Below are 14,094 nucleotides of genomic sequence, written 5' to 3' on the forward strand. Positions count from 1 at the left end.
CCAGGCTTCCTTCCCTGCCCACCCCCCCACCAGTGCAGCCAGCCTTCCTTCCCTGCCCACCCCCCCCACCAGTGCAGCCAGCATCCTTCCCTGCCCACCCTCCCCGCCGTGCAGCCAGCCTTCATTCCCTGCCCACCCTCCCCCAGTGCAGCAAGAATTCCTTCCCTGTCCACCCCCCTAGTCCAGCCAGCCTGTCTTCCCTGTCCTAGTCCAGCCAGTCTTCCCTGTGGCACCCCTATGTCCAGCCGGCCTTCCCTGCCCCTTGCCCCCCTCAGACCGAGCCAGCCTTCCCTGCCCTTTGCCACCCCAATCCACTCTTCCCAGCCAAGTGCCCCCAAAGTTTTAGCCTTCCCTGCCCTGTGCCCCCATTAATATCCAGCCTTCTCTACCCTGTGCCCCCCCATCCACCATGTCTAGCCATCCCTGATTTACATACCAATTAATGCACCACCCCTGAAGTAGCTCCACCCACATTATCCACAACTCCACCCAAGTCTGCCCTATACCCCGGGGGGCCCTGCCTATTTTGTCAGTACCGGGCCCCAAAATTTCTGATGGCAGCCCTGGACATGACACTGTTAATGGCTATAATTCCGTCCTTCATCTTGACCCTATATCGCTAATCACATTACACAGGAGCTTTGTAATTTCCACATTTTTATAAGATGATGTCCAGATCTTTCCCTAGTTCCTCTACAGTGTCAGCCAGCTCTTGTGGATGTGCTTTCCATGGGCAACTGTAATAGGGTGAGAGTTTAGAAAATGTGAGAGTTTAGCAGTAAACATGCCCAATGTAGTAGAGTCCGAGAACCTGCAAACTCCTAATGTAATAGAGTCAGAGAACATGGAAACTCGCCCAATGTAATAGAGTCAGAGAACATGGAAACTCGCCCAATGTAATAGAGTCAGAGAACATGGAAACTCGCCCAATGTCATAGAGTCCGAGAACCTGCAAACTCGCCCAATGTCATAGAGTCAGAGAGCATGCAAACTCGCCCAATGTCATAGAGTCAGAGAACATGGAAACTCACCCAATGTAATAGAGTCAGAGAACCTGCAAACTCCCAATGTAATAAAGTCAGAGAACATGTAAACTCGCCCAATGTAATAGAGTCAGAGAACATGCAAACTCGCCCAATGTAATAGAGTCAGAGAACATGCAAACTCGCCCAATGTAATAGAGTCAGAGAACATGCAAACTCCCAATGTAATAGAGTCAGAGAACATGGAAACTCGACCAATGTAATAGAGTCAGAGAACATGGAAACTCCCAATGTAATAGAGTCTGAGAACATGGAAACTCGCCCAATTTAATACAGTCCAAGAACATGCAAACTCGCCCAATGTAATAGAGTCAGAGAACATGCAAACTCCCAATGTAATACAGTCAGAGAACATGGAAACTCGCCCAATGTCATAGAGTCCAAGAACCTGCAAACTCGCCCAATGTAATAGAGTCTGAGAACCTGCAAACTCCCAATGTAATACAGTCAGAGAACATGGAAACTCGCTCAATGTCATAGAGTCCAAGAACCTGCAAACTCGCCCAATGTCATAGAGTCAGAGAACATGCAAACTCGCCCAATGTAAGAGTCAGAGAACATGGAAACTCACCCAATGTAATGCAGTCAGAGAACATGGAAACTCGCCCAATGTAATACAGTCAGAGAACATGGAAACTCGCCCAATGTAATACAGTCAGAGAACATGCAAACTCGTCCAATGTAATACAGTCAAAGAACATGGAAACTAGCCCAATGTAAGAGTCCAAGAACCTGCAAACTCGCCCAATGTAATACAGTCAGAGAACATGGAAACTCGCCCAATGTAATTCAGTCAGAGAATATGGAAACTTGCCCAACGTAAGAGTCCGAGAACATGGAAACTCGCCCAATGAATACAGTCCGAGAACATGGAAACTCGCCCAATGTAATAGAGTCAGAGAACATGGAAACTCGCCCAATGTAATAGAGTCAGAGAACATGGAAACTCGCCCAATGTAATAGAGTCAGAGAACATGGAAACTCGCCCAATGTAATACAGTCAAAGAACATGGAAACTCGCCAAATGTAATACAGTCAGAGTACATGCAAACTCGCCCAATGTAAGAGTCCGAGAACATGGAAACTCGCATGTTTTTCAGACTATAAAAACTCTCATGATATAAACTCTCATCCAGATGTTTTCCCATTTTGAAGATACAACTCGACCAATGTAATAGTGTTAGAGTTTCCTGCTATACTCACATTTTCTAAACTCTCACCTAATTATATTTGGCACCATTTCTATAGCTGTATAGAAATGTTCAGAGTGGACATGTTTCACATTTAACAGCCAAGAAAATAACTCTACCCCCCCTATAAATCTTAGATGGTAATAGAGATGCCAGACCAATAAAGCAACAGAATCATCCTGTAAAAGATGCAAAAGGTCACGTAACAAACCAACAAAGTTATCTTGTGCCAAGAAATCCCTTTATATACACTTTATATAAAGTGTTTACTGCTTACAGTACAGAAGCTGCGGCATCCATCTATTATCGGTCTGTATCCAGTACAACGGCACAGATTACCTAATAGGAAGGACACAATACGTAGAGGACAGGATTTAAAGATCGAAATAAAACTGGTTTACTTATTATATATATTTTAAATCAAGAGTCATTCCAGAACAAAAGTGCATATAGCCTTCAGCTGTAGAAAGCACACAAATATGTTAGGCACAATAATCTGCCGATTATATATTATGTACTGAGCGGTTCTTTGTCCATCTTACCATGATATCAACTTCCATACTTTTATTTTCACGAAAAGCAAATAGTTTAATACAGGTGAACATAATTCCCTGCACAGCTCTGCATAATACTATGGCATTATATTAAATAATCTGTGCACCTGTGAGTCTCCAGCTAAGAAATATATGCTCAGGTGAGTTGTTTGTGCTTTGTCTGTGGTGTGGGAACGTGCTTCACGTTGGAAAGTCTTGAGAAAGGTCCTATTTCCCGTACCGAAAAATTTTGACTCTGATATACACGTTTGGTGGTGTGTAAATAATTTATCCCATGTGACTTCAATGATCACTGCCCTGTGCTGGATTTCAAGCACTTTGTGGACATACAGTACATGCTACACTATCACGGGGGTGAAGGCAAATATTTGTCAGTGGGACACTCTCCGACCTTAAAGTGGCTCAAGACCAAGATTTCATTTAAGTTGGAAAATTGCCCTGGATAAAATAAATACACTTGTAGTACTGGAAACGGAGATTAAGAACGACCCTGACTGACTTTTTTTTTTTCCTTCTTCAGAATGGATAAATAGATAGAGAGTCCGGTTACAGTCACTAGGGGCAAAAAGTGCTCGGCCTCAGCACAGAACGACCAATGGGAAACCAGTACATCAATTATACCCATGTACAGCCCTATGGACAAATTCAGTTGGATGCTAAAGGCACAGCCACCGACTTCAGCCCACCCAGAAAATGGGGCTGACACCCCCCCATTTTCTGGAACAATGCCCATCACCGCCCCCAAACGCCAGCAGCGTGTCAGTTCTGCTGCGGCTTTTGGGGCACTGTAAGCGACATCGCATGACCGGGGCTGCACAAGCGCTGATCTGTAGGGGCGCAGAGAGCTGCCAGGGGCTCAGGTACTGAGGGGGCCAAATCCTGGGGAATCGTGACTGTGCCTTCTTATCAAAAAGAGGGGCGCCGATGGCTACACAAAGGGACATTTGACCCCCTTAGCAGCTAATCCGCTCCCCCCTCTCGGTGCCCCTGCAGATCTGCAAACATTGTGAAAATGAATTTAGCGTCCACTCCTGAATCAGCCCCACAATACAATGCAGATATACAGTACAGTGGCCATTATTCTAGGGCACACCTAGAGAATGGCTGATTATTACTGTCCTCATACATGAAACAGCCTATGCAGCATGTGTGACCTACAGAGTGATTCGGGACACCTAATAATTCCGCTCTCAGGCCCTGATTCAGAGCCGGACGCTTTGACAGAGCGCTCACTCTGAATCAGGGCCGTCCCTCTTAGTTTTTAGAGCGGCCTCCTGGCCGCTCGCATAGCTGTGGGTGACCACCCACAGCTATAGCGAGCGGCCAAAACCCTTGCGACCATCGGGCTTGCGACGAGACCCTTGCGGTAGGGTCTCGTTGCCGCAAGCCCTGGAGTGCTTTTGGCTCTATCAGAGCCAAAAGCACTCCCACTGACATCACTTGTGATCACATGCGCACGAAGGAGCCGCCTCCGTCGTGCGCGTGCGCACTTGGCCAACATCGACCCGCTTGCGAGTGCTCAGCGCTCATGAGAGGGTCTGAATTAGGCCCTCAGTCACAACACAGTTCACGCAATTCTCATACCTCCCAGTGCTTCGTGTATCTGTTCCATGGTGGGATCCGGGTGGTTCCTCAGCAATGAGTACATAGACATCACCATCCCAGGTGTACAGAAGCCGCATTGAGACCCGTGAGCTTTTGCGATCCTTTCCTGCAGGAAATGTTTAATATCACATCAGCAATAATGAAATGACCACAAGCGCTGTACAAATACATGGGAGTAAACGTAACAGGGCCCGAGTTTTGTAAAGTGGCGCAATTCCGGTGTATTTCCAGCAACTTTAAAGTCGGCGTATGTCATAGGATGTGACTACCGCCAAACGCGCTGGAATTAACTCCTCAATCAATCTTGCGGCAACTATAAATCGCCATCCAGATGTTTCTAAATGATAAACATACAACTCGCCATATAATGTTATAACAAACGAGTTGAAAAATCGACAAATGCACCAGAAAATCTCACTAGACAATAGACAGGAGATCGCAGGGAGATCGCTGCTGGGCTCCATCTGTTATAATGATGTTTGAATTTAAACATGTATTATTTAGCTATTTCCGCAAATTTTAAGTGTCCCACGGGTGTGTCTACGGGTCCACCAGTTTTAATTCGTAAAAGTAGCCCTGTTTCTCTGGGGGCTGTTTAAATTCCAAATTTACCAAGCTTGGTCGTGGTAGCTAACGCCACCTTGAAATGGCATAAGCCATTGTAGCCTATATGCCACACCCCGCAGAGTTTACCGGGTGAGGGATCTGCAGAGTCTCAGGGTTATCTTAACAGCAGTGTGGGCCCTGGGCAAAGCAATGCACTGGAGCCCCTAACCCACCCATTCACGGGTTAAAATTGTAAATGGTCAATAAAATTAAACGTTCCTGCATGCCCATCAGACCTCCCACACATGCAGAAAGACTCTGTCTGACTGGTCTGAAGATAGCGGATGAAGTGAAACTGGGACTGAGGGGAGTACTCGTCACCAGAGGGGGGATGGGGTGGGGGGAGGTTAGATCAGAATACAGGGCTCCGGCGGCCGGCTTAAAAAAATATCACAAATTTACCAACTGGCCACGGATGCAGGGGGGTGGGTTGGCGGGCCCCTACAAGCTTCGGGCCCTTGGGCAACTGCCCAACAAGCCCAATGGAAGAGATGGCCCTGCAGAGTCCCTGTTGTCGGGGACATGGTGCAGTAACCTCATATTACAGATCAATGTGGGCTGTGATGTGTGAGAAACAGCAACTTACTGTGATGCTGTGGCACTACTGGTCCCAGAATGTCTTGGTATGTACTGTTGCCTGTTTTTTAACATATTGTATGCCAGGGTAACAAAGTATTTTGCTGGAGGAAGTCAGCGTGCCCTACTGTGTCCTGATGTAACCTTTGCAATTACTGCAATTTTAAAATAATCTATGACGTAACCATTATGCTTATGGTGCTGGAGTTTAATTAATGCATTCCTGTGTTATGCACCCAAGTATTCGGGGGCCCGCTGGAACCTATGCCACGCCCAGCTGCAGTACTGAGAGCATAATAGCTGTGTATAGTACATCGTGGTGGCCCAGTGCTCACACTCGGTACCAAGCAGTGCAGCTTTGAGCGGTACAGAAATCACTGGACAAAGGTCGAGCGCATTCCTGGAGATAGGCGCATACACAGTAAACTCTGTCAGAGCGGCTTCTCAGCACATGCGCTGGCACAAGTTGGGTCATCGCACGGAGACTGCACAGGGGCCCCCTCCTCTGATAAATAAAACGTGCTTGACAGGCCCATGAATGTATGGTGCATGTAACAGGAGAAAGAGAACAGGGTTTCTGGTAACAGGAAGAGCCAATGGCCTTTGTGATAGAAACCAGTTACAGCATGACTAGGGACTGAGAGGTATTTATGTGAGGGGGATATTGCGGATATCAGTAAATGAGATTCAGGTGCGCTTGCACAGAAACCTGATTATACACAAATTCATTCCAAATGCTGGCAACCCATCCATAAAGGAATATCATACCCAGGCTAGCCAGAAGCTAAAGTGATCATATATTACACATATAATAATAAAAAAACAACATATCATTTAATTACTAAATGTATAGGCCGGGATGTACTAAGGTTGCGGTGACCATTCCGCCACTCACCGCAACCTTACTAATCGCATATGTACTAACATATCGCAAAGGACAGCTCTTGCGATAAGAGCTGCCGCTCGCGAAGCAGCCGACGCCGGGTGACGGGGTCTCCGTGGGACCCCGCCCCCTCCGAGCCCTGGGAGCTTCCTGCTGGTGACCTGTGCATGAAGCCCCGGGCTCCTCCTCCTCCCTGCACCCGTAAGATTAGGAGGCGGAGGACTCAGGAGGAGTCGCGGGCCGGCGACCATAGAGAGGAGGTGACTGGGGGCCAGCGCTGGGCGACGGCGGCGAAGCTTCGAGAGCGGTAAGAAGCCCATAGGCTTTTTAGGGTAATGCCAGGTTTTTCTGGCGTTACCCTCTGCACCGATAAAAGTGCGTCCGGAGCTTAGTACATATGGAAATGCTGTAAAACCCCCGAAAACTGGGCTTTTACCTCATTTTTCTTTTAGTACATCCCGGCCATAGTGTAATAGCAATGCAAATGCAGTAACTGTAATAAGCACATATATATAAACACTACGTTTCAGAGTATAGAAATCAGCCAGAGGTTTTCAGAGCGAGACTCGGATAATAAGAACACGTTTACGGCAAGTGCTAAATTTGAATGGTTATTCTAACACTGCCAGTGGCAATTTGCCAATACTGTATGTAGTGCTGTTACCTCTGCCTTACCTGTACTGGGTGCACCCTTGTGGTTGTGCTTCCAATGCCCTCCACCGTGGTGACAGCAGCGCCGTGCAGACAACATATTGGCAGCAGGCAGGCGTTTGCCGAGTAATGGCTTCAAGGGGTTAAGACACAACTTAACCTTGGAAATGTACAGTATGCATCACATGGGTTAGATTAAACAGCGGGTTAGATTAAACAGCAGGTGTGAGCCATTATCTGATTAATGTTATTAGGCCATGGACAAAGTGTGTTAAGCTTTGCTACAGTTTCTTATATAACATTTATGTCATAGAATTTGTACAACCTTATTTGCATATCCAAGCAGATTTAGGTCCTCATTCTGAACCTTTCATCACTGCAAATTGCACCTTTTTCTACTATGCACGAGCATTAACAATTCTTACGCATCCTTAGTCTATCCAATGCATTTCATGCTCACAACTCCTTCCGCCAAAGGGGCCGGGACAGGGGTTGGTGGGTGCGTGTAAGCAGGGCCGAAGAACAGTAACAGGGCAAGAGCATGCTATTTATGGCTTTATGCTAACACCCAGGGCTATTTTTCTGGACAAATAGGTCAAGGAACTGTGGGTGGAGCTACTGGGGGGTGGAGCTATAGAAAAGCAATTATTTAAATATATATGTTATATATAAACATATATATAGTATTTAGAAAAGAAGGCACATAAAGGGACTTTAAAATAAAACTTATCTTATGGAAAATACATTTTGGCCTAGCACATTAGGTCCCACCCCCGCCGGCAGCCTAATCGTAACCCTCCCCCTAATACTTGCAGCTGGTATATGATCGTCGGGATTCTGGCTGTCGGGATGCCGACTACATCCCATCAATATTATTTCCATGCAATTCGGGAGGCTCCCTACGTTCCGGGAGTGTAGTTTTGCCTCTTTTTTTTTTTTCTCTCACCTCCCCCTCTTCCTTTCCTACCTCCCCTTCCCCCACCCATCTAAACCTCCCCCTTTCTCTTTCCATCCCCTTTCTCTCCCCATCTCACCCATTCCCTGACCCCCTCTTCTTCTCCCATCTCTCTCTTCCCACTGACCAGGTCTCTACCTCCCTTTTCTCACTGCATCTTCCTGCCCCCATCTCTCCCCCCTACTTACTCTCATCCTTCTCTCTCTCCCTCCCCCTTTCTCTTTTTTTCTCCCTTCTCTTCCCTCTAACCCACCTCTCTCTCTCTCTTTCTTTTATTCCTGCCGACACCTCCCCCTTCTCACTGACTCTCCTTTTCCCTCCCCCTTTCTCCCCCAATCCGTCTGTTTCGCTATTCTCTGTTTCCTTCCACGTATCTCCCAACCCGTCTCTCTCTTCTTCTCTTGTCTTTTTCTCTTTCTCCCCTCCCCGTCTCTCTCTCTCTTCCTCCCCGTCTATCTCTCTCTCTCTTCCCCCTATCTCTCTCTATTCCCCCTGTCTATCTCTCTCTCTCTCTCTTCCCCCTGTCTATCTCTCTCTTTCTTCCCCCTCTATCTCTCTCTCTCTTCCCCCTGTCTATCTCTCTCTCTCTCTTCCCCCTGTCTATCTCTCTCTTTCTTCCCCCTATATATCTCTCTCTCTTCCCCCTGTCTATCTCTCTCTCTCTCTTCCCCCTGTCTATCTCTCTCTTTCTTCCCCCTATATATCTCTCTCTCTTCCCCCTGTCTATCTCTCTCTCTCTCTCTTCCCCCTGTCTATCTCTCTCTCTCTCTTCCCCCTGTCTATCTCTCTCTCTCTCTTCCCCCTGTCTATCTCTCTCTCTCTTCCCCCTGTCTCTCTCTCTCTCTCTTCCCCCTGTCTCTCTCTCTCTCTCTCTTCCCCCTGTCTATCTCTCTCTCTCTCTCTTCCCCCTGTCTATCTCTATCTCTCTCTCTTCCCCCTGTCTATCTCTCTCTCTCTCTTCCCCCTGTTTATCTCTCTCTCTCTCTCTTCCTCCTGTCTATCTCTCTCTTCCCCCTGTCTCTCTCTCTCTCTTCCCCCTGTCTCTCTCTCTCTCTTCCCCCTGTCTCTCTCTCTCTTCCCCCTGTCTATCTCTCTCTCTTCCCCCTGTCTATCTCTCTCTCTTCCCCCTGTCTATCTCTCTCTCTTCCCCCTGTCTATCTCTCTCTCTCTTCCCCCTGTCTATCTCTCTCTCTCTCTTCCCCGTCTATCTCTCTCTCTCTCTCTTCCGTCTATCTCTCTCTCTTCCTTCCCCCGTCTATCTCTCTCTCTCTTCCCCCTGCCTCTCTCTCTCTCTCTCTCGCTCTCTCTTCCTTCCCCCTGTCTCTCTCTCTCTTCCTTCCCCCTGTCTATCTCTCTCTCTTTCTTCCCCCTCTCTCTCTTTCTTCCCCCTGTCTATCTCTCTCTCTTTCTTCCCCCTCTCTCTCTTTCTTCCCCCTGTCTATCTCTCTCTCTTTCTTCCCCCTGTCTATCTCTCTCTTTCTTTCCCCTGTCTATCTCTCTCTCTATCTCTCTCTTCTTCCCCCTGTCTATCTCTCTCTTTCTTCCCCCTATATATCTCTCTCTCTTCCCCCTGTCTATCTCTCTCTCTCTCTCTTCCCCCTGTCTATCTCTCTCTCTCTCTCTCTTTCTTCCCCCTGTCTATCTCTCTCTTCTTCCCCCTGTCTATCTCTCTCTTTCTTCCCCCTATATATCTCTCTCTCTTCCCCCTGTCTATCTCTCTCTCTCTCTTCCCTCTGTCTATCTCTTTCTCTCTCTCTCTCTCTTCCCCCTGTCTATCTCTCTCTTTCTTCCCCCTATATATCTCTCTCTCTTCCCCCTGTCTATCTCTCTCTCTCTCTTCCCCCTGTCTATCTCTCTCTCTCTTCCCCCTGTCTATCTCTCTCTCTCTTCCCCCTGTCTCTCTCTCTCTTCCCCCTGTCTATCTCTCTCTCTCTCTCTTCCCCCTGTCTATCTCTCTCTCTCTCTCTTCCCCCTGTCTATCTCTCTCTTCCCCCTGTTTATCTCTCTCTCTCTCTCTTCCCCCTGTCTATCTCTCTCTCTTCCCCCTGTCTCTCTCTCTCTCTTCCCCCTGTCTCTCTCTCTTCCCCCTGTCTCTCTCTCTTTTCCCCCTGTCTCTCTCTCTCTCTTCCCCCTGTCTATCTCTCTCTCTCTCTCTTCCCCCTGTCTATCTCTCTCTTCCCCCTGTTTATCTCTCTCTCTCTCTCTTCCCCCTGTCTATCTCTCTCTCTTCCCCCTGTCTCTCTCTCTCTTCTTCCCCCTGTCTATCTCTCTCTCTTTCTTCCCCCTCTCTCTCTTTCTTCCCCCTGTCTATCTCTCTCTCTTTCTTCCCCCTCTCTCTCTTTCTTCCCCCTGTCTATCTCTCTCTCTTTCTTCCCCTGTCTATCTCTCTCTTTCTTTCCCGTCTATCTCTCTCTCTTTCTTCCCCCTGTCTATCTCTCTCTCTTTCTTGCCCCTGTCTATCTCTCTCTCTTTCTTCCCCCTGTCTATCTCTCTCTCCCTTCCCCCTGTCTATCTCTCTCTTCTTCCCCCTGTCTATGTCTCTCTCCCCCCTGCCTTTTTTGTGGTGACTTTTGCACTTGCAATTTAAACACAAATTCTTTCCAACTCAGCACGTGACCCTTAGTGAAGCCTATTTTCATGCAACTTATGTACAATACCCGCAAAATAAATCTCTGGGCTGTTTCTACCACAAAGTCCATCCTAAACAAGCAGTCACCTATAGCATCCGGTTACCCTTTAGCTTTCACCAGTCTTGTGCAAGTTACTGTAAAGGGGCATACACATGAGACGATATCTTTGAACGATAACGATATCGTTCAACGATACATCGTTCATATCGTTCCGTGTGTATGCAATGAACGGCCAACGATATCGTCAAGAATTGCCTGTTCAGAGATGGGGCAGGATGACTTCACTGAAAGATATCTATCATAGATACAGTATCTGTCAGTGTGTACACCCAATATCGTTTGTCCTGCACTACAGAAAGTTCCAGGGAAATCGCTCAGCGATATCGTTGATGCAGCACATCGTTCCGTGTGTACCATTGAGCAGCTGCTGTAATTACTGCATTTCACCCCTTTGTCTTATTTATAAGTGCAAGTTAATGTTTTGATCAGTCTATATACGTAAATAGACCTAAAGTAGATTTGTGTAGGGCTGCGAGCTATAGGTCATGTAAAAAGTCTGACCCCATATATGCAAAACAACTAACAATCATAGACAGAGGAGACATACCTGTATACCTGTAATATGCAACTTTGGATGGATAGAGAGATAGATTTGGCATCACAAATGTCAATATAATGTACAATAATAATATACAGAGCACAATACAGTAAAGCACCATTATCCTTGTAAGTTATGTTTATTTCTGTTGTTTTTTTTGCATAATTTAGATGTTATGGCTTAATATACCATCAAATAAATAGTCATTTTCCTAGTAGATTAAATTGTAACTAAGGAAACAGAGTATTAAACTGTACAAAACAGATAAATAAATATTCTAAGTATACAGATACGGGTAATTACTGTTTCAGCTAATCTGCGTTCTACTGAATCAGTAACAGTAATTGGCACCAAGCACATAATATTTTTTAAATACAGTTTTATTCCAGCACCAGTCACTCACTTATCTTATAGTTTTGTAAGTGGTGTTATGACAGTGAATTGCGCAACAGAGTATGATTGCTGTATAATTAAAAGCGATCAGAAATGCTCTATATAATAACAGCAATCATATCACAATAAATACTCCACCAGGTTATCAGAGGGAAATGTGCATAGAATACAATTCCTGCAGAGTACAACCGCGGTTATACACAGCAGACCGTTGATAGTGGATAAAATGTTCTAGTGTCAATTAGATGCAATGGTGGTTAAATCACAGCTAAATCTACACTTTATCAGGCTGATGGGAAATCTGTACATATTACATCCCTTAAATATCTGCTCTTAAATATCCTGCCCAAAATACATTTCTTGCAGGGAAATACTGTGCTTGATAACAACAGACTGCTGACTGTGAGCTGCATGATTACCGTGTGATTACCATGTGATTACCGTGTGACGATAAATAACTATTCTACGCACTAATCAATATTCAAGTTACATTAGAAGCATATGATCATAATATAAACATCTATGGATTTACACGGCTGATGACAGATCATGAGGTGGAATCTCACTGACACAAGTGTGGAACTCTAAAAACCAGTGGGGAATTATTCTCCACCGTGCAAAGCAGAGATAAGATACACTGTATCCGTATAATTAGACAGTGTGCTGGTCAAAAAGATACTAAGGGGGGGTATTCAATTTGGAGCAAAAAGTCTGTGTTGGACTTTTCGCTCCACATCGGAGGTTTTCCAGGGATAAAGTATCGGGCGCACGCCCGCTTTATCCCCGTATTCAATTAGGATCCTGCGAAAACAGGAGCCAGCGGAAAGGTAAGTATCGAAAAAATGTTGGAATTTTCGGGAAATGTTCCTGGCACCCCCCTAAAGATGTCCAGACATGGGGGATCACTATGGGTACCCCCGTTTTTTACCTGCTGAAGGTAATCAGGTTTTTTAAATAGCCACAGCAGGTGCATATTTGCGGCTATGAAGAAGTGGTGAAGAATAGCACTTAGGAATAGTTATTTTTCCCCCCCAAAAAAGCTATCAAATTTGGGGTACATGAATATGGGGGTAAGCATATTTTTAAGTCCCTAAAGTTATTTTTTTAAATTCTTCAAAAATGCACCTGCCGCTACTACCCGCAATGAAGAAAACACCTGCCGCATACTTGGGAACCCCACCTGAATTAATTTCGCTAGTTTGCCACTTTGTTCTCCTAATTTTTTTTTTACCCCCAAAATTAAAGTACATTTTTGGGGGGCTCCTGAAGATTTGAATTTTTTTTTTTTGACACAGTTTATTTTTAGAGGACACTCCCAGGGGTGCAGGCTATTTATTTTAATAAATTACAACAATAAAAGTCATGTTTTATGTTTGTACAATATAGGTTGAGTCTCCCATATCCAAAATGCTTGGGACCCAATGAAATATCTTGTGAATGGGACCCAAATATACACACAGAATGCATTTATGTGTTATATACACCTTATACACACAGCCTGCAGGTCATTTTATACAATATATTTAATAATTTTGTGGCTCAAGCAAAGTTTGTGTACATACATGAAATTCATTTAGGTTTCATATACACATTACACATAGAGACTGAAGGTAATTTTATACAATATTTTTAATAATTTGTGCCTTAGACAAAGTTTGTGTACATGGTACCATCAACCAGGGCCGGACTGGGACCAAAAATAGGCCCTGGCATTTAAAGAGCACACAGGCCCACCTCGCGTCAGCATCTGTCTCCTGGCATAGACTCCTCCCCTTACTATTCCTGACCCCTCCCACTTGTTAGTCTATGCTCTTACAAATATAATTAATATTAGAACAACAGACAAGTACACATCATTATCTATTAAAATACATACAACAGAGCACATCCTGCAGGGGAGTCAAACATTTGGTATTGTGTTGGTTCTGTTAAGTTGTGCAGACACCTATAGATATATCTGTCCAATTCGTGTGGTTGTATGTATGTATGGGAGCAAATAACAATAGAAATTTGTTCCCAGATGCTGGAAAATGGACCAGATTTTCTTTCCCACCAGACAGATAAAGCTGGCACTTCACTGGTGTAGGTCATACACAAGAAAGGGGAAGGCATTTTCCCAAGTGATATTTTAGCAGTTGTAGAAGATTAGATAGTGTTCACAGTAGGAGTTTTTTAGGGCAGGGGTGCTGAATGCAGAGGACACCTCTGTGCACACCAAAGCAGAGCCACAACTACACATTTTAACAAAAGAACATTTGTGCCGCCAACCATAGGGGAAGCAGGGAGAGTGCGTGCCTAAGGCACGCGCAAAAAAATTCAGGCGTAGTTTTGCTGGGAAGGGGCGTAGCCACCTAATATTTCACATTACGTCACACAGTAGTGTCACTTTTCACATTACGTCACTCGGTAG

General features: G+C 45.5%; 1 protein-coding gene across 1 annotated transcript in view; it reads right to left on the reverse strand.

Annotated features, from left to right (window-relative positions):
* The window catches only part of LOC148521211 (aldehyde oxidase-like), an 84,919-nt gene that overhangs the window by 60,962 nt on the left and 9,863 nt on the right, over positions 1-14,094 (reverse strand). The window contains exons 4-6 of the mRNA XM_088475523.1: positions 7,133-7,241; positions 4,372-4,498; positions 2,511-2,572 (exon numbers count right to left, since the gene is read on the reverse strand). Of these exons, the coding sequence (XP_088331649.1) occupies positions 2,511-2,572; positions 4,372-4,498; positions 7,133-7,241 (298 nt within the window). The remainder of the gene's footprint in view (positions 1-2,510; positions 2,573-4,371; positions 4,499-7,132; positions 7,242-14,094) is intronic.

The sequence above is a fragment of the Taudactylus pleione genome, unplaced genomic scaffold, assembly GCF_031769625.1.
Source record: "Taudactylus pleione unplaced genomic scaffold, aTauple2 ptg000173l, whole genome shotgun sequence".
Lineage (NCBI taxonomy): Eukaryota > Metazoa > Chordata > Amphibia > Anura > Myobatrachidae > Taudactylus > Taudactylus pleione.